Genomic DNA, 23,649 nt, shown 5'->3' on the forward strand with positions numbered 1-23,649 from the left:
GAGAGGAGGAGGGGACCTGTCACACTGCCTATCCCTTGCAGCAAGTGGGAGCATGAAACTGCTTCTCCTCTCCAGGGAAGAGACTGTTGAAAGGGTTCAATGTGGTTGATCTCCAAACCAGACGGAGAGAGATAAGATCAGGTGCCCAGGTAGGGGCCGAGGGAAAGGGAAACAAAGTTTCCATTGATAAAGAAAATAGCAAGGAAAAGGGGGAGCCCGGGGGTCCGGTGTGAGATGCAGAAATGAGGGGCAGTATGTGCAGTTTGGGTCTCCTGGTCAATGGCCTCTCTGTGTTGAACGGAAATGATTCGATGATAATGGTTGAAACGGTGCGGGAGTGAGTTATCTCACTTTCTTACCTTCTGAATGAGTTGGACGTGAACCAGAGGCATAATTTAGGCATTTCTCACCCTCATTAACGAATAGCTCCCATGGGGTATGCAGACAGCACGGCTGGAAAAATGATTCCAGGAGCCAGGAAGGAAGCAATTGGTCTGGAACTTATTTTTTGTGTTAAGACTCCCTGGATCTTTCTGGATCAAAGCCACTTAGGACAACTTTGAGGGTTGATCATGGACTTAACTCCTCGTTAGCCACTGCTACCTTCTCCTCAGCCCGCACATACACCCTGGGTGGGTGATTAAATCCACTGGGGGGGTGTTTGTTGGCTGTGGGTGAGAGAGGATGCTGACCAGTTGCCCAGGTAACACTGCCCCTGGCAGCTAAAGCTCCTCCACGAGTGGCAGGAAGGAAGGCTGCTGGGAAAGACTTAGAGGAGGGTCGATTGTGAAGCTTCCTCCTTTCACCTCTGGCTGCAGCAGTTATAAGTCAAGGGTCACGGTCCGCATCTACTTACCCCAGACAGTGATTCTCTCCCCCTTCACTCCCCTCTGCTTCTCTCCACTCCCTTCCACTTGCCCCTACTCTGCATTAGAAAGGGGATTGCCTAGCCTTGGAAGCAGAGGATCAAAGCACTGGGAGGGATTTTATGAATCCTTCAGTCCACCCCCCACCCCCCGTCTGCTGCTTCCTCCTCTGCCTCAACAATATTCCATGCCAAGTATAGTCTCAGCTTGAATACCTCCAGCCATGGACTGTACTTCATTTCCCAGGAGTCTTTTGCAAATAGATAGTTCTAGTCAATGCAGAGTGCCCCTGCCCCTTGCCTGCCAACATCAGCCCCAAATCTAAATGAGCCTCAACCCCATGGTCCTGGTTCTGTCCTCTGGGGTAGCACAGAAAGAGTCTCATTCTTCTCCCCCTTGACTGTCTTTAGGTATTTGGAGACAGTTAGGATGTCCCCACTGAGGCTTCCCCTCTCCAGGAAAATCACCCTAGGTTCTTTAGCTATTTTTCATGGGACATGGTTTCCTCCCCCATATGCAGGACCAGCTACATAATTTGCATGGGTCTTGAAAAAATGTGGGGACCTTTGTTCAAGAATTACCAGGAATTTCAGGATGGTGACAGCAGGCAGGGTTAAATCAAGCTCAGGGTTGTATGCCCATGAAGCCAGCCCTCACCATATGGGACCTCTTTCCCCAGATTTCAGTCTGCAGTGTCCTTCTAAGTGATGTTCTGGGACTAGACTGTCCAGGGCAAAAGCACAATGACTGTCCCTTTTTTTTGGATATATTCTTTAGTGTTGTTGAAGCAACTGACAATCATATTAGCTTTTACCGGCAGTCAGAGCATACAGGTGCGTCACACTCAGCGTAACGTCCACGTTAATCTCTAGATATGATTCATACCTGTAGCAGCTGAGCCATCTCCTTTCCACTCTTGGGCAGTTGCAGGAATCCACAGTGGTGAATTTTGCTCTGCCCACAGAATCCATCCCAGTGCATTGTCCTTTAGGCAGTGTATTTATTCACTCATTCAATCTATAGCGAAATATTTACTGCGGGCCTACTATGTGCTAAGCACAGTGATAGTCAGGATACTTTTTTTTTTTTATACATTACATTCTTTTTTCAAAATTGAACTGTAGTTGATTTGCAATGTTTCATGTGTACAGCAAAGTGATTCAGATAAACATCTCTCTCTCTCTCTCTCTCTCTCTCTCTCTCTCTCTCTATATATATATATATATTCTTTTTCAGACAGGATATGTTATTGACTAAAACCTGACCCTGGACTTAAAGAGCTTTAATTTAGAGGAGAAAAGATATTTAAACAATAATTACCCGAAAACCTACTGGTTCCTGTAATAGAGATGTATACAGGAGTGGAAAAGATGGCAAATTACTCTGCCTGGGAAGTTACGGAAGGCTTCAAAGAAGAGGTAGTATTTGAGATGGCTCTTGAAGAATGAGTAGAAGTTTGACACATGGGAGAGGGAGGATGGGATTGATAGCCTGCTCTCCTCCCCATGAATTCCCAATTCTTTTCTTTTGACCATTCTTCTGGGGCAGCACCAAGGAGTTTGGCCCTGGTAGCCCCCCACAGATTTCCACAGCCTGTTTCATCTCTGGAACGCTTCAATCAGATCCCACTGCCTTGATGAGAAGACGTTTCTGGAGTTTTTGCTGCAGTTTTAATTTCTTGACATCATCTGGGTGCGTTGGGAAAAATGAGATCTAATAATGAATGATTACAACTCTCAAGTTAAGTCTAGTTGGTTGACTAATCAATTTGGTTAAGTGAAAATCCATAGCAAATGAGTCGACCGCAGTATGACATTTCTCCATCCAATTTAAATTAAAATCACCAACCATAATAATTTCACAATTACTCAGGGAGGGCACACTGGAGACATGACCCCCGGAGCAGAGAAATTGCAAATGCCGCAAAGAGTGGGCTGAGAGTGGGGGTGATGACGGAGTCGCTTAAGATGAACTCTGCCTGAACTGCTCACAGCCTCGTCAGCGTCGGGGGAGGCAGTGGGGGGGCATCTGCAAAGCAGGCTGATCAGCAGTTCCATATTCTTGGGAGCAGGCCTGCTTCTCTCCCCTGGGGAGGCAGGAGTTTCTTTCCTCTCGGCTAGAAAGCCCATGAGAGTTCCTCCAACAGGAGAGCAGGGTCTCTCATCTCCAGATAAGAGGGTAGGGGAAGAGGTGGGTGTTATTCTTTCCATTTCAAATTCTCCCAGATTTAGATGATCAGTTCTTGGGCAGTGGATGCCACGTCTGTTGATCTTGAGTTAAGAGTGCCAAGTGAGTGTAACAGCTAATTAATTGGTTTTTGATAATAAGGGTGATCATGACAGAGCAAAGGAAAGAATTATATTTGATCTAGTATCACAAATGTTTATTTGCTGAATGTCCCCTTTATACCGGGCATGGTATCAGGCACCAGGGAGAAAGAAATGAATTAAATGTATCGCCCTGCCTTCAAGGGCACTGTGCAGCCCGCCTTGTGTAGCCTGAGAGATAAGCACTATTAATGCAAGGTGGAAGGTCATTGACATTCAGTAAGTAAGTTGAAGGATAATAATGATTTTGGTCAGGGAATTTCATGCAAAAATTTTGTATGCCAGTTACCTTATCTGTAAAAGGCATTTAATAACAGTACTACCTCAAGAAGTTGTTGTGAGGTGAACGACGTGAGTGATGCTGCTAGTGGTCCCTCAGTCACTTTTCTCTTCTTCTTCTACACCAGTAGAACTCCCAGATGTTAGCTGCCTGGAGCACGTGGCTGACTGGAGTCAAGACTACGTTTCCCAGCCTCCTTTACTGCTGTGGCCACGTGACTAAGGTTGGGCCAAAGGAATGCAAGTTGAAGCGGTAAGTGTGGCTTCTAGAAGTGCCCTTAAAGAGAGGGGTCATGCTCTTATCCTCCCGTTACTCCATCCTGCTGGCAGGAATTCAGGCACAGTGGCTGGAACTGGAACAGTCGTGTTGGGGCACAAAGTGGCTTTAGAAGTGGAGGCCATACAGGCAGAGCAACAAGACAGAAGGAACCTGGGTTTTAAATACTGTGATGTGAATACTAGCCCTGGACAGCTCACCTCAAGAGCTAAAATAAGCATCCTACTTAAACTACTGTTATTTTGGGTTTACTGTCACTCCCAGCTGAGCCTAATTCTAATTAATCCAAATGAATATATTTACATATAAAGCATTCAGAAAAGTGCTTAGCACATAATAATGGCTCAAGAACTGGTGGCTCATGTTAGTATTTTTGGTCCTTACTCTAAAGGAGACAAGACAAAGGTCCTGCTTACTGAGCTGCAAAGGGTTTGCCTTATTTCCCCACGGGGACTCTTGGTGGGAGACACCTAGCATTTTACATCATCATCGAGGCCCAGCTCTTTGGCCTCTCCTCCCGCAGTCCACCCTTCTCAGCTTCTCAGCTGACCATCCCCAACACCTCCCCCGCCCCCCACACCAGACTTAAATCCTGCTATCACCAGCTCAACCTTTACTTCTAGAGAGAAGCATCAGTGGCAGCCCAGGAGAAGTATGAGCAGGGAGTCAGGTCCTGTGGATCAATTTGTAATATTTCTTGTGGCGGCAAGAGGAGCACGAGTGATGTGTGCACTAAATCCCTGGCATGGTAGCAGCACCGTCGAATGTCTTGGCTTGAATTATTTATCTTTGGGTGGGACTGGGGCCCTGGGTGGAGCGGAAACCCTGGGTGCTTGTAAGTGCTCCCCAGCATAGTCCATCAAGGGGGTTGGGAGCAGCGGTGGGCTAATGATGATGTCACTCCTGAATACCTTGCTATAGGAGAGGGCAGGGCAGTCTGTCTGTGTAAGCAGGCAGAGGTACTTTGAGTTTCTGGGAAGATGAGAGTTAGAGAGTCGCCCATTGTCATTTCTGGGGACCTTAGTAGAAAAATGTTGAAATGATTGACTCAGAAATAATGGGTGGCTTTTTGCCTATTGTTGGGTGTATACGTTGAGAATGTATAATTATTAATACATACATGTTCTATACCCTCGAGGGGAAGAAGGGAATGTGGGGGCTTTCCTGGCTAGGGGGAAGTCATGGTTATTAGAGAGAGTGAGTTTGATAGACATTACTCGTGCTCACCAATATTTCTACATCTTTTCTCTTTCCTGTCACATGAACAAGTTCACCTGTATTGTATGGCCAGTTCTAGCCAGCGGAGTGCAACCAGAAATGACATTTCTGTGAGCATTTAAGAGTTGGTGTGCATTTTTCTCCATTTCTTTTCTCTCTGTCTTTAGAAAATCCTGCCGTGTCACAATCTGGAGGAACCTACATCTGCCTAGGTCCCTGAATGACTGTGTGGAGCAGAGCCCCATGCCCTGCAGCATTGGACATGTAGATTAGTGAGAAACAAATCTGTTAAGTGATTGTGGTTTTGGAATTGTTGGGAACTGCAGCACAATCTCATCGATCCTGATGAATGATGCCAGAAGTGAAGGGGTGTGCAGAGCCTTTAGCTTCAGCGGGAGGCCAGGGTTAGCAAACCAGAAAATGGAGTCTGAATGGGTCATTAGAATTTTGTGCATGTGGTCTGGGCAGAGAAAGAGGCAACAACAAATACTGATACATAAAACTGGGGCTGGCTGAGTCCAGGGGTGATACCAAGAATGGCAGGTCAGCTGATGAGATCCGAGAATGTACCTGGGACAGATGCCACCGTTACTCTGACATTCTGCTGAGGCACAGACCACAGAGGGCAGGCTATATCTAAGTTTGGTTCCCAAAATGAGAGGAACAATTCCAGAACACTCCTCAGAATTTATGGACTGAATTATGTCCCCTTCCCCCAAATTCATATGTTGAAGTCCTAACCTCTAATATGACTGTATTTAGAGGTGGGTAATTAATGTTAAATGAGATCATATGGGTGGGACTCTAATCCAATAAAACTGGTGTCCTTATAAGAAGAGGAAGAGACACCAGGGCTCTCTCTCTGTCCACATGCACACAGAGAAGAAGCCATGTGAGGTCACAGCGAGAAGGTGGCCACCTGCCAGCCAGGAAGAGAGCCCTCAACAGAACCCCACCCTGACGGCATTTTGACCTTGGACTTCCAGCCTCCAGAACTGTAAGAAGTAGATTTCAGTTGCTTTAGACCCCCAGTCTGTGCTACTTTGTTATGGCAGCCTGAACTGACTAACACAGACCTTGAACTAGGATTTGTTTTCTCATGTTCTCTTCTCCACCCATTCCCAAGTTTTCCAGTGGGGAACTTTTTGTATAGAGTCAGATTTTTTTGAGGTGGAGAGGAAAGAGAAGAGAGGGGAATAATGAAAATAGTAACACCTCCTTGTACTTTTAACAAAATGCTTTTTTCTACATTATTACACTGGATTCCAATTACAGCCCTGTAAGAGAGAGGGAATTATCCTAGGCTTACAGATTTTATTCATTGGCTTAGCAACATTTTGTGAGCATCTACTATGTGTAGGGGCATGAGGCTAAGTGTTGGGGTGCAGAGTTGAATAGTACAGCTCCTGTTCTCAAGTGGCTGAGTGAATTGAGGCTCCCAGGACAAGCTGGTGATCCCACCTCACAGGGCTAGTAAGGATTCGATCCTGGCTGTTTAGCTCTGTGCCCAAGTTCAAAGACGAACAAAGCGGAGACTTAGGCTGTAACAAATGCTGATGGACCTTTGTATTCCAGTGAAAGCTGTCTCTTCATTGTCCCTGAGAAGCTGAAGGTCAACATCACACATAGGTAGCGTGACCAGCTATTGGTTGCCTGCATGCCGTTCAGCCTCCACATTGTTCTTTACTGGCAGAACACTTACTCTGTCTAGATCTCCTGTACCCATGCACCTCAAGGAAAGCTGGCTTCTCCCAGAACCAGAGGGCGAATCATGTAGGCAGCCAGGCAATCATACTCCATCTAATTGCCTTGCAATTCTAACCAGTGGGACACAATAGAGCCTGCAGGGATTCTTGGATTTCTCACCCTAAAATGAGCACAAAAGAGGGGCATTTTATTTTTTGAGCAGTATTATTATGTGAGGGCATGATGCCGAGAGCTGCTGCAGCCACTTTATGACCATGAGGAGGTGAGCCTGAGGACAACTGCCAACATGCTGAGCATGGCAGAGCAGAGAGAGGGAAAGAAATGGCTCTTGATATTGATCGACAGAATTAACAGTGCCTCTTGTTATATCAGATAATACATATTTTCATTGTTAAGCTCTTTGGGGTTGAACATTTTATTACTTGCAGCTAGAAGCTTCCTAACTTGTATAGGCAGGAACAATCAACCATGTGTGTACTGCATGTGTGTACTGAGTTGCCACTGCCTCCACCACTGACGCAGTGTGTGGCTTCGGGCAGGTCTCATTACCTTTCTGGGCCTCAGTCTTCTCATCTGTGAAACATGGGTGGGGATAATTGTCCATTCCAGATCTAACCTTTCCAATATTACTCTTAACTCAGTGCTGGGTTAGGTAGCCTGCGGGTGGGGAGGTGCAGAGAAGGATAGGAAGAGCTGATTAGAGTCAGAGAGAAAGGCATCTGTGATGTGGCTGGTAGAGGGCAGAGGAAGAGGAGGAAGAGGGGTCCCCGTCTTCACTGTCTGCAGGAAGGAGCAGACAGTGGGTACCACCTGCTCAGGGAAGTGTCTGGGGGACACGCGGTCGCCATCAGCCACTCACCTAACACTTCTCTGACCCGAGTCAGCTGCACACGGTTTGCTCCCAGACCTTTGTGCCCTCTGTACCTCTCACTCTACTTGGTGGGATTAGCTCTCCCTGCAGGGGTGGGGACACAGTGATCTTGCTGGTGTTTCCCAAACAGAGAGGAGAGGGGTGCATGGCAGTCCACGACAGGATTGGATTCTGCCCACTCTCAGGGCCGCCTGAATCAGAAGTGCCAGGATCCCTGTGAAAAGCAGATGTGGCTTCCACCCACGACCTCATGAACCAGCCATGCTCCCTGCCTCACATGCAGGACCACTGCTTGTGAGCCTCATGGCGATGCCGGAAGGGAGGAATTTGCAGTGACCATATTTTACAGAAGAGAAAACGGAGGCTCAGCAAGGTGAGAGGTCTTGACGGAAGTCACACTGCTGATAAACACTGAAGCTGGGACCCAAGCTTAGGTTTGTCTGACGTCATTCCCAATTCTGGCCAATGAGTGAGGCCTTGGATCGCTGGGGCCAACCTACTCCTTCAGCTCACTCGCCTGCCCCTCAACCCCAAACTCTTAATGTTCTTCTTGCCTCTGCAGGCTCTTTCCCCCTGCAGGGAGCGGTTTCTTTCATCCGTGCCTTTCTCTGTGAAATTGAACTTCTGCTCTCCTCCAGGGCCAGCTCCACAGGTACCTTGGCTTTTAGGTCTCCTGTGACAGGTGCCCTTCCCCCCCCCACAGTCACGCCAAACAAAGCAAAACCTAACAAACAAAATCTGTTTTCATTTTACTTATAGGTCTTGATGGTCATTTATGTTTTCACTCAATATTCATCAAATATAATTGAGTACTTATTATGTGCAGATTTTGTGAAGTGCTAAAGATATCAAGGGTGAACTTGAATGGACATGGTACCAACCTTCACAGAGTTACGGTCAAGTGCACTTCTCATATCAAATCACCCCCCTCCCCCATATATATAGCACCTCCTCAGTGCTGGCTATCAGTGATATGAAACCAGTTCTTAGCGTGGCTGGGACAATGTCTACCAGTAGTAGGTGCTGCGTGGAATAAATAAATTAATGAAGTGGGGTAAAGGGCCAAGAAGGGCTAGGTGAGTACATCTGAGCTATATTTCAAGGAGGTCAGGCAGCCTGCCTGCAGTTGCTGCATCCTCCGAAGATGCTAAATTGTCTAATAAATGGTTTTCCAGCCTGGGCCCCTGGAGAGGGCAACTGACATGGCCGAGGCCTGAGGCCAGCGCCCAGCCCAAGCCCATGTTGGGTGGATGCATTATGAATGCAAGGTGTAGGAAATAGAAATTATTAAACTCGCAGATAGGGACAGAACTGCCTTTGTGTGGCTGCAGAGTTGGGACATTATGCTGAAGCAATGCATTGCAAATCAGCCCGCACCAGGCAGAGAGGGGCTTTTATCCTCCAGGTCCCGAAGTTCCTTTGGCAGCTTTTGTGCACAGCCGCAGAGGCCCTTCTGGGAGGAGAGGGAAGCTGGTAATTTCGTGGCTGATTGGCAGACTGTCCAGAGCCAATAAAGATATATGCTTTCTTGCTGAAGTACTCACACACCCAAATCTCAGCTTCTCAGTTTTGTCTTTCTTTCTCTTCTTGTGATCCCCACCCCCTTTCCATTACAGAGAAGAATGAAACCTGGGCTGTCTTTCCCCATTCACATGGCTTAGTGTGGGCCTAGTGGGGATCGGGGTCCCCATCCTGGTGACCCATGAGGACAGAGGATGTTTGCCCAGGGTGTCTGGCCTCTTCTCCGGGCATCCAATTTATTTTGGCACAATCTAGAGATTAACTGTGCCACTTTGGTGCTCTGGATAAGCTTGATGTTTACATTCCCACGAATCCATCCAATATCCCTGCAACGTTGGATATTGTTTGCCCATTTTAAGGATGAGGATAGGTGACTTGTCCAAGGTCTCAGAGTTAGAAAATTGTGGCATTGGGATTTGAAGTCAAGTTTATCAAATTCTGAAGTCTGTGATATTGGTTTTTTTGAGTGCCCTAATGGTGTCTCACTTTGGTAGTATTCATGGCACCCCTGCTGACGAAAGATGTCATCACTGGTACACTGGGGACTCTTGAACTGGGTTCTCTAACTGGTCTATCCTAAGTTACTGGGATATCTTGAAATTTTAACAGAAGTATCTGGTTTGGAAATTGAATGGCTCTTTGAAACTATGTAATTCATTTCCTCTCTCATCTGGACCCATTTTACAGATCATGAAGCTTAGGCCTACAGAATTTAGGGACTGGCCCTAATTTACAGCCAACTCTAACGGCAGACCCAGGACAAGAACCTGTCCTCTCACTGTCAGTCCAGTGTTCTGTACACTTCATCTGCAGTATCAATTAGAACTAGGTTTGGCTCTGAGTAACAGAAACCACCAAGCAGTGACCTCACTCCCTGATGCAAAACAAATCAGAAACAAACAAATCAGACATAAAACAAATCAGAAGGAGTTATGGCAGATCACAGGGTTAGGGACCAAGACTTTCTCTATCTTGTCACTTTGCCACTTTGTGGCTTCTTTCCCAAGTTTACCTCATGGTCCTAAATGGCTTCTAGAGCTCCAGCCATTACATCCAGCAGCTGGAAGGAGGAGGCCCTTCCTTTTCAGGAGACTTTCTGGAAGTGTCACACAGTACTTCTGTCTCACTGGCCAGTATTTAGTTGATGGCCACGCTAGTTAAGCAGGAGGCTGGAAAATGTCATCTTTTAGCTGGGTGCCTAGTAAAAAGTCAGAAAGACTGTCTGTATTCCTAAGAAAACAGGAAGGAGTGGCTATTGGGAAGCAACTATCAGCCTTTACCACAGGTTCTTAGTTTCTAAACTGGCTGCCATCACTGTATTTCCTGGTCTGCAGCTCTAGGAATTCCCAGCTGAGAGGAAAGATGAACCAGCAGACCTTGACTGGCAGAAAAACAAGTGTTTTTTTGTTTTTTTGTTTTTTTTCCCTTCCTCTTCCAGATAACGGCAGGGCACTTAGCTCTGGAAGAGTTTGCATCATGGGACTTTTAAATATAATGCCACCTTGCCTAGTGGTTTTGGTACTCATCTATTTTGGTCCGCTTCAAAGACAACATTGATTTTGTGCCTTCCTGGATTTTGTAAAACATGAGGGTAGAGGTTTAGGATAAAGGAAGATGGGATGTATACGAGTGGGTCCATGTACGGACACATATATTTTTAGAGGGGATGGAAACCTCCACTGCCACGTGTGCTGGTCCTTTCCCAGTCATGTCCCAGGCTGACAAAGCATGAAATACTGATTTTGCTCCTGTGCTGGTTCTTCAAGTAACGTGGAGTCAGGGCTGCTTCTTTGAATACCTAGAGGCAGTTAGGGGCTCTGAATGAGAGAAACAGAGTGTGAAGCAGCCTAGAGATGGTTGAGTCCAACCACCTGCTTTTACAGACAAAAATCCCAAGGCCCAGAGAGGTTGCAGGTTTGCTCCAAAGTTACAGAGCTGGGACCAGGATCCCACCTTTCTGACTTCTAGACTAAGGCTATTTTGCCTCTCTGAAATATATATACATATTTTATATGATTCTCTAGCCATTTCATGTGTGTTACTATTATTTCCCCAACTAAAGACTCTGAATCCCTATTATGTTCAAAGCACTAGGCAAGGCTTTGGTGTGAGGAGGATAAACGATGAATAAAACACAGTTCCTCTCAAAGAATTTGCCATCTAGAGAGGGCTACAGATGCATTGGCAACTAACGGTAAGGCAAGACATTGGGCTCTAAGTGTTGCACAGACACTAGGTGGTGATGCTCTGGACGGTGGATGGATTGGCTGGGGTGGGGGCTGTGGAAGTCCCCATGCGGGGGTCATTGAAGAGGGGAGAGGTAACCTAGACTAGATGAAGGGCACAGACAGAGCCTGAAAGTCACAGCACTCGCTGAAACCTCCCTGCCCTGGTGCTGTCACTGGAATTTGGAGGGCTCAGTATGAGGACCCAAGGAAGGAAAGCCTGGAAGGGTCTCCTCTGCCTCCAGGGAGAAGCTCTAGTCGCACTAACTTGTTGGGCAGTGTTCTTGGTCCTGTATGACCATTCAAGTGTCTGAAATAAACCCAGCTGGTGTCCGGGTCTTTACCAACGCTAGCCGAGCCAGAATCTCTAGGGGTGGCTTTCAGGCATCTGTCTATTTAAAGCTCCCCGGGTGATTCTGATGTAAAATGGGATATTTCAGAGTTAAGGAAGGAGATGAGTGAAGCCCTGCCCTGGGTGATGAGAAGAGGTATGGTGTGTTAAAGGCTGAGCTCCACAGGAGAACCTCCAAGAGGAGGAGGCCAGGTAGGAGAAGTGAGTCACCAGATCCCGGGTCACACTGAGCTCAGTTCCCTGTGTGCAGATGGGGAGACAGGGACCCAGAGCAGTGGGGAGCTTTATCCAGGCCAGCCCTGCAGCTTGTCGTAGCACTACCACGGTCTGTCCCTTGCCTGCCACCCCCCGGCCCCTGCCCCGTCCAGAGCCACCTTCATTCCCGCACCCCGTCCCTCTGCCATGGCTCAGTCCCCTTCAAAGCCTTTAAAGGGGATCTTCATTTGCGTGCAGGGGGAGGTCTGGCTGTTTCCGAGAGTGTTAATTAGGAAGTTGCCTGGTTCTCATTTTTGCTTGTCTTTCTTCTTGTTACTGGGGCATGTGTGCAGGGCTGGGACTTCAGAGAGGACGTGGCGAGTAACGGTGGTGATGGCGGGGGTGGAGGTTATTACTCTGCCGTCCACGTTGGGGGCAGGGATGGGGACAAGAAGGGCAGCGCTCCACGCCTAATGGGGCAGGGGTTGGCAGGAGGAACTGAACAGGATCCCATCACTGGGAGCTAGTTGAATGTGGTGAAGGATGCCCCGGGGTTAAAGGAATAGTTAGCGGCTACCTCTGATCTGCAGTTGGTTTCTTGGCTGTAGTTTGTTCATTGTCTTACCTTGGGGGCAGTCGAGTCCTGACTGGTTCTGTTTCCCTACTTACACACTCCCATGAGCCCCCATACTCCTTCTTGTGAATGCTTTTGTCCGTATCTGCAATAATTTGTTTAATGTCTGCTTCCTCTTGAGGCTCTCATTTGGTCCCCCCATGCCTTCAGTGCCTTGCACAAAGCTTGGCAAACAGCAGGCACTTAATAAACATTGGTAGATGGTGCAATAGGCTGACGGACGGGGAAACACTCAGTTGGACCTTTAGGAGGCAGATTCTTGTCTGATTCTGTCCCGGATGCTCTGTGGGCTCATGAGCGAATTGCTGTCTCTCTGTGCCTTGTGTTTTCCCAACAACAATGATAAACAAATGTAAATCTGCAAAGAGCATCGACAATCTGTTTCTCAATCTCTGCGGCTTATCAGATGGGACAGTTGACTGAGTTTGGGGGGTATGGTACTAGTTCCAGATCTGCCACTTACTAGTACCCATATCACTGAGCCTCTTCCTCATGCCTCAAGGGAGGCCGTGGGGACCAATCTGCAGGGCAGGGGTAGGCACTTTGAGAAGCCTCAACATGCCATACACTTGGATGGCTTTATTTATTCAAGGGATGGCCCCCATTAGCTTTAAGTAAGGACAGAGTGCAAAGTCTGTTGAAGAGAGATTTAAGACATCAGCCAGAACTTACCAAGTTAGCACAGATAGACCATGCTAACTGGACGTCAAGGAAGGAAGCAGTGTGATTCCAAGGAAGTAGGGTGCCTAACTTACTTGGGGGGCTGGTCAGAGCTGGTATTGCCTGGATGAAGGGTCTGGATTAGAGGCGCTAAGAAGACTTGGTCTATCATCAAGTTCAATAGCTGGATGAGTTTGGGGACAGAGACTTCTGCTCCTTTGCTGATTTCCTGAAGCTCTGAATCATGGTGTTTGCGTGGCTGCAGATTTCCAGCGAGAACCTGCTGAATGCCCTGGCCTTGGGAGAGGCTCCAGGAGACTCCAGGAGATTTGGGGAAGAGCCTGCCAGGCTAGCAGCCTGCTTTTCTCCTTCCTGCAGGGCCCCCAGGTCCTGACCAACAGAGGGATTGAGGACCCAGGTGTCCCCTCTCTGCCCCTGTGCAATTTGGGGCTTATCCCTCTTGGCTCTTGCGTGGTTCAGGAGGGACCCAGCCCCAATCATCTCAGCTCCAAGAGAGAAAAGGAAGAACATCTGTTAACACAAATGCTTTTCTAATTTCTTTTTAAATCTCACTCAGCATCTGCGTTAAACAAGGCTGATCGGCTTGTACAATATTTAATTTTGGAACTATTTCAAAAGGCGCTTGTAAGAGGGGAACAGGGGAAGAGCAACAGCCTCCTAAATCTTTAATAGCATGCCAGTGAGGAGCTTCTGCCGGCTGGCTCCGTCCTAATCACACGGAGGAGAATAAGCAGAGACAGAATTTCTTAATAACAAATACCCTTGCAGCACCTCATTAAATCACTGCATTTCAGAGACACAGCAGGACACTTGGGTGAATAAATAGTGCAATCTCCCAGTCTGAAGGATTTTCACATCTGAGTTATTTCTCCTGCATATGATCAGTTCCTTTTCTCTCTCTCTCTGTCTCCTTTTTTTTAAAAAAAAAAATTCTGCAAATGATTTTAGCTGATGAGTTCAACTAACGAAGACATTAGAGGCAAAGTTGTACCTCTCTCCTCTCCGCCTGCCCCATCCCCTACTCTCCTCCCGCCCTGTAAATACAGAGCCGTATTTGGTGTGTTTTTGCGGTTTAACAAATAGCACTGCCAAAAGAGAGATGCAAGAAGGAGAGGGGGAGGGGAGGGTGATGCTGGTTGATGTGAAGCAAAGCACTCCCTGGCTGGGTGTTTATGAGGATGGTGACGAGTGGAGCCTAGGAAGGAGAGGCAGGTAGGGACCGAGAGTGGAGGTGCTTCTGGGCTCTGGACCACCTGTGGACGTGGGTCCCTTTCTATACACGGCCACACCCAGTCTCCAGCTGGGCCTGCCACAGGACAAGGGAGCTGAGGAAAACCATCTGTTTTCAGTTGCACTTAAATACTTATTAATTTTATTTTTTTTCCTTCCTTTTAAAAAAAAATTTAAGTATAGTTGATTTACAATGTTATGTTAGTTTCAGGTGTCCAGCAAAGTGAATCGGTTTATATATATATATATATATATATATATCTGATAACATATATGTGTATATATATTTTTTTCAGATTCTTTTCCCTTATAGCACTTAGATATTTATTGAGTACCTATTGTATGCCAGGCCCTGTGCTAGATGCTTAAGAGTTAAAGCTGTCATTACAAAATCTAAGCCAAAGAGGGCTCTCCCTACATTCTCTCTTACTACGGTTGAATCAGTCAATCCATCATCAATCCATCAATCAATACATTTTAATGAAAGGGACATAAACTACCAGCCCATGACTGTGTCCAGCTCAAAACCGTTTTTTCTTGTCCTTAATACTGTTGGTTGCTTGTTGTTTTTGTTTATGTGTATTTTGATTTTTCTTTTTAGTAGAATTAGTTGCTCTGTTGTGGTGTTTTTTTAAACTGTGGTTTATGATCCCTTAGTGGGTCTTGAAATCAGTTTAGAAGGGATCCCAAGTTACTCATTCTTAAATTTTGATTTGGGGAAAAATTTATCTCTAAGTAAATTCTTAAGTGGTTATCTTTTCTGAGTCTTTCAGTGCATGGGGAATATTTTCTCTTACTTTCAGAAATGAACATCACTCTGCCTGGGAATGAAAATGGAATGCAGTAAGTAGGATATGATGGGATGGGATAGGAGAGAGTAGACAGACAAGAGAAGAAATAAAAGAAGAGAAGTGAAAGGAGGAGGAAAGAAGGCTGTCAGCAGAGATTGTACACAGCAACGTAAATATTATTTCAAGTTTGTATGTGGTGTGTTTCTTTGCTGGTCTGTGATCTAAAATGCATTTCTCCTTGTGGGTCCCAAACAACAAGCCTAAAAGCCACTGCTCCTTTTGGGAGTGCCCGTCACTCCGACATTTGTCTTATTACAGAGCCTCCCTTGACATGCTCCTCGTGTTGGGGAAGGCAGCAGGCTCTGGGGCCCGACTGCCTGGGTTTGAGGCCCACTCCCCATGTGCTTTCCTTGTGATCTCGGGAGTGGAGTGCGGTGGCAGCCAGTGGTGTGGTCATGAGAGGCCAGCAGCATCAGTGTTCCGAGCAGGTGCCCCTGTGGTCTGGAAATGGCAGGTCTCCCTTGGATCCTGCCCTTTTTCCAGGTTTTGTTTCATCTTCTCAATTCTGTGAGCTCATCTATCTCCTTTTAATACAGCATTCATATTAGCTCACGTTAGCCAGAGTTGGCTTCTGCAACAAAAACCCAGACTGCCGTACTTAGAAATCAGGAACTTTCATATTGAGTTTTTTTTTTTTTAATTTTAATATTTATTTATTTTGGCTGCGCCGGGTCTTAGTTGCAGCACGCGGAATCTTCACTGTGGCATGCGGGATCTTTAGTTGCGGCATGTGGGAAATCTTTTAGTTGCGGTGCGCGGGCTCTTAGTTGTGGCATGTGGGCTTCTTAGTTGTGGCATGAGGACTCTTAGTTGCGGCATGCATGCAGGATCTAGTTCCCTGACCAGGGATTGAACCCAGGCCCCCTGCACTGGGAGGGTGGAGTCCTACCCACTGGACCACCAGGGAAGTCCCCGGGAGCTTTCATATTAAAGGTTAAATTTCCAGGTTCTTTCGGGGGAAAAAAAGGGAAGATCTAGTTTCAGTCTGTGTTTCCCCATGGCAGGCCTAGAGATGGTGCATTAGTTTCCTGTGACTGCTCTAATAAATTGCCACTAACTGAATGGCTTAAAACAACAGACATTTATTCCCTCACAGTTCTGGAGTCCAAAACTCCAAAATCCAGTGAAGCTGCACTTCCTCCAGGGGCTGGAGGGGAAAATGCACCCCTTGTCTCTTCCAGCTTCTGGGGGCTGCCCTGGCATTCCTAGGCTTGTGACTGCATCACTCCGATCTCTCCCTCTCTCCTCACATCATCTCCTCTTCTGTGTGTCTGTGTCATCTCCCTTTACCTCTTGATTAGAAGGACACTTGTGATGACATTTAGGGCCCACACTGATAATTCAAGATGGTCTCTGTATCACAGGATCCTTAACCTTATTACATCTGCAAAGACCTTTTTTCCAAATAAAGTAACATGCATAGATTCTGGGGATTATGACATGGACATATATCTTTTTTGGGGCCACCATTCAGCCTACTACGGATGGAATTCCACAGTCTCCTCTGGCCAGCTCCATTCATTCACATAGCCACGTAGGCCGGCTGGTTCATGCGTTTTTAAAAGCCTGCTCCACACCCAAGCAGGGTGGGGAGATGCAGAAATGCAAGGCATGGTTTCCATCCTCAGGAGCCTTGTCTTCCTGAGTGTGGGTATCCAGAGAAGGCTGGAGTAGTGGTGGGGACTTCATGCTGCTGGTGGGCCTTGAAGGATTTAGATGAGTAGAAGGGGGTCGGGGGTAATAGGTTCCTTGTGTGAACTGCTCCAAGTGTTGGGGAGACAGCAGCGAGCAAAATAGACAAAGTCTGTGCTATTATGCAGCATCCATTCTAGTGGGGTGAAGAAGACAAGAAGCAAAGTCTTACAAATGTCAGGTAGTGTAAGTGTGATTGAGAAAGATAAAGCGGGGAATGGGGGATATGGGTACTGGGGGCAGGTGGGTGTTGCTATTTTCATAGCGTGGCCAGGGAAGGCCTCTCTGATAAGGTGACATTTGAGTGGAGTCCTAAAAGAAAGGAGAGAGGGATTCATGTACATATTTCTGGGAGCAGCAATCCAAGCAGAGGACAAGCATGTGCAAAGGACCTGAGGCAGCTGTACGCTTGGGGTGTTCAGGGGATAACAAAGAAACTGATTAGCTGAAAAGGAGGGATCTAGTCATCAGGTGGTAGGAGATGAGGACCGGAGAGGAGGCTGTGGCCATGGCAAGGGCTTTTCAAGAGTTGGGGATCAAGAAAACACTCCTTAACAAGTCTTCAAAGCCGGGGATAATAAACATGGATGAGAAAAAAAAAGTCTTTAATTTCACTAAACTCTCACTGAAGTTAGCATTTCCTTTAATTACAAATGTAGGCACCATCCATAGCATCTAATCCACAGCAATTTTGGCAGTACTCGTGATTTTGTCATCAATGGAAATCAAAGATATTTTTATATCATATTATAGTTATTACACTTAATCTTGAAATATTGTTTTCTCCCAGCACTATTTCAAAATCATGTAATTAGACCTGCCACCAGAACTGATTGTTTACTGCATTAATAAAAAGCTCATATATTACTATATCACAAATTAGTTTTTTAAAAATATTTCTTTAACTGCACTTCAATATAATTTATCTCCTATGTAATCCTATGTATTTTATTTTATGCACTTGAAGACATTATTCTGGGAAGAGGTCCAAAAGCTTCACCAGTCTTTCCAAGGGGTCCATGGTGCCTGAAAAGGTTAAGGATGCCTGTCTTCAAGCCTCTTGGATGTAGCCCCTGCTTCACCATTTGGCTTCATCTCTGGCCACCCCCGAGGCCCTGGCCCCAGTGACTCCATACTTCATCCACACTGAACCGCAGATACTTTCTCCAAATGTCATGGTCTTCATGGCCTGAAAACCTTTGCAAATGCTACTCCTTCTGCTTTGAACACCCTTGCCCTTTGCCGAGTTTTGTTGGTCCTTCAAGTCTCAGCTTTGCTGTCACTTTCTCCAGGAAACCTCCCTTAATCCCACCACTGCATTTTGGAAGTGTCAGTGCTCTCAAGTGGACGATGTACCGGTCTGTTTCCCACCAGACGGCCAGCTCCCCCGGGGCAAGGACTCGGCGTCGTTCCCTACGGTTCCCAGTACTTAGCTCAGTGCTTGGCACGTAGCAGGTGCGCGATATTCTCAAAAAATATCCATGGACTCTGAGAATGAGTCATTTCATGGAATCCTGAGACAATCTTGTGATGTAGTTTGTATTGGTTGCATTTTGTGAATGAAGAAATAGGAGGATGGGTTAGCCAGGGAAGGAAAGTGGCTGGAGGAAAGGCTTAGAGATTTGGGGGGGCTGTGAGAACCCTGTCTGAAGCAAGAGCATTGGGGGGGAACAGGGGAGACTAGGCTGTGGGGTGAGTGTGGAGCCAGTTGAGTGTGGAGATGCTGAAGGCCAGGCTATGGAGTTTGGGCCTGACCCAGTGGGCAGTGAGGGGAAGGGCAGGCCTGGACCACTTCTACCATCTCCCCACTTCCTGTGTCTGGGGAGGAAGGACTGAAGCCTTTGGTCACCAGGTTTGGTGACAATTCTTACCATCTCACGCCTCGCTCGGTATTCTCTTCTCCGAACTGGGTATTTCTGGTTCTTTTTTGCCTTTTCCATTGGATTGATATCTTGTTTCTGCAGATAGAGTAAGTCAAATCTTGGCTTAGTTAGAAAGTCAAAAGACATAGATTTCAACTTCTCTCTGTAACACTCACCAGCTGTATGACATTGAGCAAGTTTCTTAGATCCCACGAATGCCTAGTATGTGTAGGTTCCCCACCAGACATGTGCTCCCGCAAGCCCCCTGTCCTGAGCAACGCCTGATTTGTCATCACCCCCCCCCCGTCTTCCTTTATGCCCTCTGCCCATGTGATGGCCCTGCTCAGAAGGCAGGCCCCTCCCAGGCCAGCTTCCTGTTTGTAGAAACCCTACCCATCTTTCATGGCCCAACTCAAATGCCACTTCTTTTTGGACATCTGTGATGCTGTGTGGCACCAGGCAAGGTATTTAACCTCTCTGGCCTCAGTTTCCTCACCTGCCTACAGGGAACTACTGTGAAGATCAAATGAGCCAATATATGGACAGGGCCTTGCACATCTCCAGTTTGTTTTGTCCCCTTTCTGGGAGCAGCCCGCCGGCCAGCAGCCCTACTCACATCTCACTTAACATGGACGGGTCTGTAATCACGTCTCTCAGATGTTCTGTCCCTAGGCACGTGCACTTTCTTGCTTTCCAGCTTGCCCTCCTCTTGCTATGTCCCCCACAGATCTCCTCTATAAATCTTTCAACACCATCTTCATGAGCAGTGAGACCCACAGGCCTGGGTTGTATCCATATCAAAGGACTTCTGTAGGAGCTGGTGATGGAGTTATCTTCTGAGGTACCCAGGAGGCCTCTCCATTTGTCTGTGCCTTTGGGAGCAGGGCCTGGAGCTACCTGTCTTTATCTGGGCTGGTGCTCTGGGCAAAGAGTAAATGCCACTGGGTGGGTTCTCTAAACACTGTTCTGGAAGAGTGGTTAGCAAAGAGGTCTGGCATTTACAGAGGGCCCTTTGGGATAGGCATTAATCAACCTTGTGTGGACCCTTGCACTTCTCTGGTCTGTGTGGTAGATATTATTTGCTCCCATTTTATAGACTAGGAAACTGGGCCCACGGAGATTAAGGGATTTTTCTCCAGGCCACACAGTTTGTGAGTGGTACAGCCAGGAATCGAGTCTGTGTTGGTCTGCCTCCAAAGTCCAAGTTCTCCCCATTTTGCCCCTCTGTCTGTGCAACCCCCCACCCCCAGTAAATGAGAAGGCCAGGTTCCTGCATCCTCTTAGGAGAAGGAATCTGGCCCATGGTGGGTCAGGTGCACAGAGATGCTGAGGGGCTACACCTGTTCCAGTCTGCACAGCAAAGACAGACCGGGAATTCCATGAAGGCTACCATCTTAAAGGGTCAAGAATGAGGGGAGCATCTGGACACCCAACATTGTGGCCTACGGTCATGGGAACCTCCCAGGGGTGCTGTGGCGTCTGGGGGCTGGTGTGCTAACCGGGCCATCAAAGTCACAGTATCATCTGCCCTCCTGACCCTTGTCCAGCAAGCACTGGGAGGGGCTTTTGACACACAGGCTAGAAAAGGCCTCAGGAACATTTGGCCGGACTTGCGATTGCCGGTTCTTATTAGGGGGCTCGCTCACCTGAGCTTCCCAACAACTCCACCCTCCCAACTCCTTTTCCTTCATCCTCTCATCCCACAAAGTGCCCAGACATCTGCAGGGCCCCTCGTTCACTTTCTTCCCACAGCCCCAGGCTGAGATTACAGTTAAGAACATGGAGCCGACCCCTGGCTGACTGCAACCACATTCACTTGCTGTGTGTGACTTCTGTAACTGCTCTGTGCCTTGGTTTCTCCATCTGTCAAATGGGTATAATAATTGTGTCAGCTTCATAGCCTCTCTCCTACGCCCTCCTGTGGGTACACAGTGGTCCAGCCACCCTGGACTCTGCCTGGTTTCTCCACCCCTGCCTTTGACCAATCTGTATTCTGCTGGAACAGCCTCCTTCAGCATCAATGTCCTTCTCATTCTCCTCTCAAAAGCTCAGTGAGCAAACATCCCTCCAGGAAATTCTGCCTCTACTCTGAACTTGGTCTGTGAGCCCCATAGAACCCTATAAGACATTGTATTCCTTTCCTCAGTCTTATCTTTGAATTTGTGCCTTCGATATAGCTCAGTACTCATGTGTTAAATTAAACCAAAGTCCTGTTACAGTTTAACTTATTTCTTCTAAGCAAGTGTGCCTCAATGACAATTCTTTATAATTGAACATCACTCTATAGTGGAGAAAGATCACTTTCACAGATAATTTCATCCTCAGAGCATCTCTGAGAAGGTGGTTATTATGTTAGCCCATTTTACAGATGGGGAAGTGAGTATTGGAGACATTTCATATGTGGCTCAAGGTCACATGGTTAATAAGTGGTGGGCCAAGGCTTTGTGCTCTGAATCCCAGTTTCTTTCCTTTTCAGATTCTCCCTCCTCGCCTCCCCCTTGGTTTAGATGCAGACAAGGTGAGCATCTCAGGTTGACCCAAAACATTTTGGAGTCGCAGCTCTTGCCTTGGTATTGACTGGGAAGTCCGAGGTTCCTCGGTCTCTCTTTCTCCCCTCCTGGGGGCTCTCTCTCAGGAGCTGCTGGGGGAACTTGAGTGAAAAAAAGCTGCCCCAGAAAGCAGATGGAGCAACTGGGGCCCCAGACATAATGGGTAGTGCAACTCAGTGGTTTGGAGTCACATAGACCTGTGATTAAATCCTACTCACCGTGCTTTTGTCTCCACCTGGGTGAAATGGGATAATGCCACACACCTGCTCCAGCTGCGGGGCATGGCATGTTTGCAAATCCTGTAGCACAGAGCTGGGGATGCCCAATAAATAGTAGCTAATGGTAATAGTTAACATTTATTGAGGATTTACTTTGCACCAGGCACCATAAGAAGTTATTTCCATGCTAGTCTCATTTAGTCCTCCCCACAGTCCCTTGTACTTTTTACAGATGAGGAAACTGAGGCTCAACACGTTACATCATTACCAAATGTTACATCGGTTTTTAAAAAAATTTATTTTATTGAAGTATAGTTGATTTACAATGTTACGTTAATTTCTGCTGTACAGTAAAAGGATTCCATTATACATATATATACGTTCTTTTCATATTCTTTTCCATATGGTTTATCACAGGATATTGAATATAGTTCCCTGTGCTATACAGTAGGATGCTGCATTGTTTTTAAACAGTGGGACAGGCGAGGCTGTGTCTGTTTGTTCATGGATGCCTCCCCTGCTTTGTTTGTCCCCCTGGGACAAGGTCCGCAGTTGGTAGAGTCCACAGATGGACACAGTTATTATTACTGCAGCGCCAGCAACCAAATCTGGGGCAGGGGGCGGTTTTGATATGCTCAGCCTGCCAAGGAGGGGTGGGAAGTTTGAGCTCGGGTATGCATTGCTAGGGGTGTGACCTGGATGGGGAAGGAGGCTGGGGGTGGCCACTGCAGGACCATGGAGCATGGGATGGGATGAAGCCGCGTCTCCTCTCTAGGCACGGGGGCTAGAGGCAGAGCCCTTGGCCACTGGTGCCTGTGGTGCCCCCCACGGTGCCCTGATGGATGGGATCTGACAGAGCGCCCTAGGTCCTCCCAGCACAGGGAATCCGAGCGCCAGCCAGCTGGTGACTCTGTCCAGGGGAGCTGCAGGCCTCAGGCAACAACAGACACTTTGTGCAAACAATACCTCCTCCCTGAAGACTCTGCTCCCTGGGCTGTCCTCCAAAACAAGAGCGGGGAGCCTGCAAGTCCCAACCCACAGAGGCTGTTGGTCCAGGGTGGCCTTTCCTGCAGCAGCCTCGGCCCGTCCTGCTCAGATCAGGGGCCCCCATCCGCTCCCTCCCCTCCACTGGGCTCTGGACGGTGAGGAAACTATTGGAGGTTTGCTTGGTGGTCCAGACAGAACACTAAAGATAAGGAAGGCTCTTTTGGCTTTGAGGCCATTTCCTCACCCCTCCCCTGTAACGCAATTACCCCCTTCTTTTAAGGACTTAGAAGGCTGGCGCGGGAGGGGCCTCAGAGATGTTTAGTCTAACACATTCACCGTTGTCCAGAGGCACCTGCGTGTGGGTTTGAAACAGCACTCCTCTGGGTCGGCTCCGTGCTGCGGACTTGGCCCCAGATGACGCCTGTGTGAAACTGTGGAAAAGATGCCTTCCCCTGGGGAACGCAGCCCTGCGTTAGGATGCAGCCTTGGTGAGTGGAGAGAGGGTGGGACTTCAGTCCCCACTAGTCCCCTTGGAAAGTCCAAATCCTCAGCACGGTCTGCAGTCACTGGGTTTTAGCCATCACCAGTTTCCCCTCCCACCCACTGTGTAGCCACACTAGTTCCTCTGGGTGTCCTTGCTGGCCCGGAGCCTTTTGTACCGGCTGCCACTCACCCCTACTGGCCTTGGTGTAAATGTTATTTCCTCAAGGTGGCCTTCCCTGACCTCTCGATTGGAACAGGACCCCATCATACACTCTTGTGACAAAGAGTCATTTTAGGCAGTCGTCGGTAATTACTGGGTACCGCCATGCCGCCCCCCTCCCCCACCCCATGCCTGGACTCTAAGCTCCATGAGGGCTGGGACTATATTGTTTACCTTGGTATCTGTAGCCTTTGGGGCAATGCCTGGCACACGGTGGACACTTGATAAATATTCGTTACATGACTGGAAGGCCTTCTGATTTGCTGGTCCTACAGGAAGTTTGGGGCAAGATTTGGCAAAGCACTTTTAAAAGGGCAGTACCTGTCATGGTAGATACGCTCATCTGGGCATCTGGCATCTTCCGCAGCCCTTCTCTCCTCTCCTTCTGCCCCAAAGAGCCCACG

The 23,649-nt window shown here is 47.7% G+C and overlaps 1 protein-coding gene across 4 annotated transcripts in view; it reads left to right on the forward strand.

Annotated features, from left to right (window-relative positions):
• The window catches only part of LOC309637082 (uncharacterized protein), a 116,882-nt gene that overhangs the window by 61,815 nt on the left and 31,418 nt on the right, over window positions 1–23,649 (forward strand). For 2 of the 4 annotated variants that reach the window (XM_082411188.1, XM_082411187.1), the window contains exon 3: window positions 3,604–3,725. In XM_082411188.1, coding sequence (XP_082267314.1) covers window positions 3,604–3,725 — 122 coding nt within the window. Of the gene's footprint in view, window positions 1–3,603; window positions 3,726–21,264; window positions 23,031–23,649 lie in introns of those variants that run through there. The other 2 variants (XM_082411189.1, XR_014250390.1) reach the window with 2 other exon arrangements.

This window comes from Balaenoptera physalus, assembly GCF_965194825.1.
Source record: "Balaenoptera physalus genome assembly, chromosome: 10".
In the NCBI taxonomy this organism is placed as follows: domain Eukaryota; kingdom Metazoa; phylum Chordata; class Mammalia; order Artiodactyla; family Balaenopteridae; genus Balaenoptera; species Balaenoptera physalus.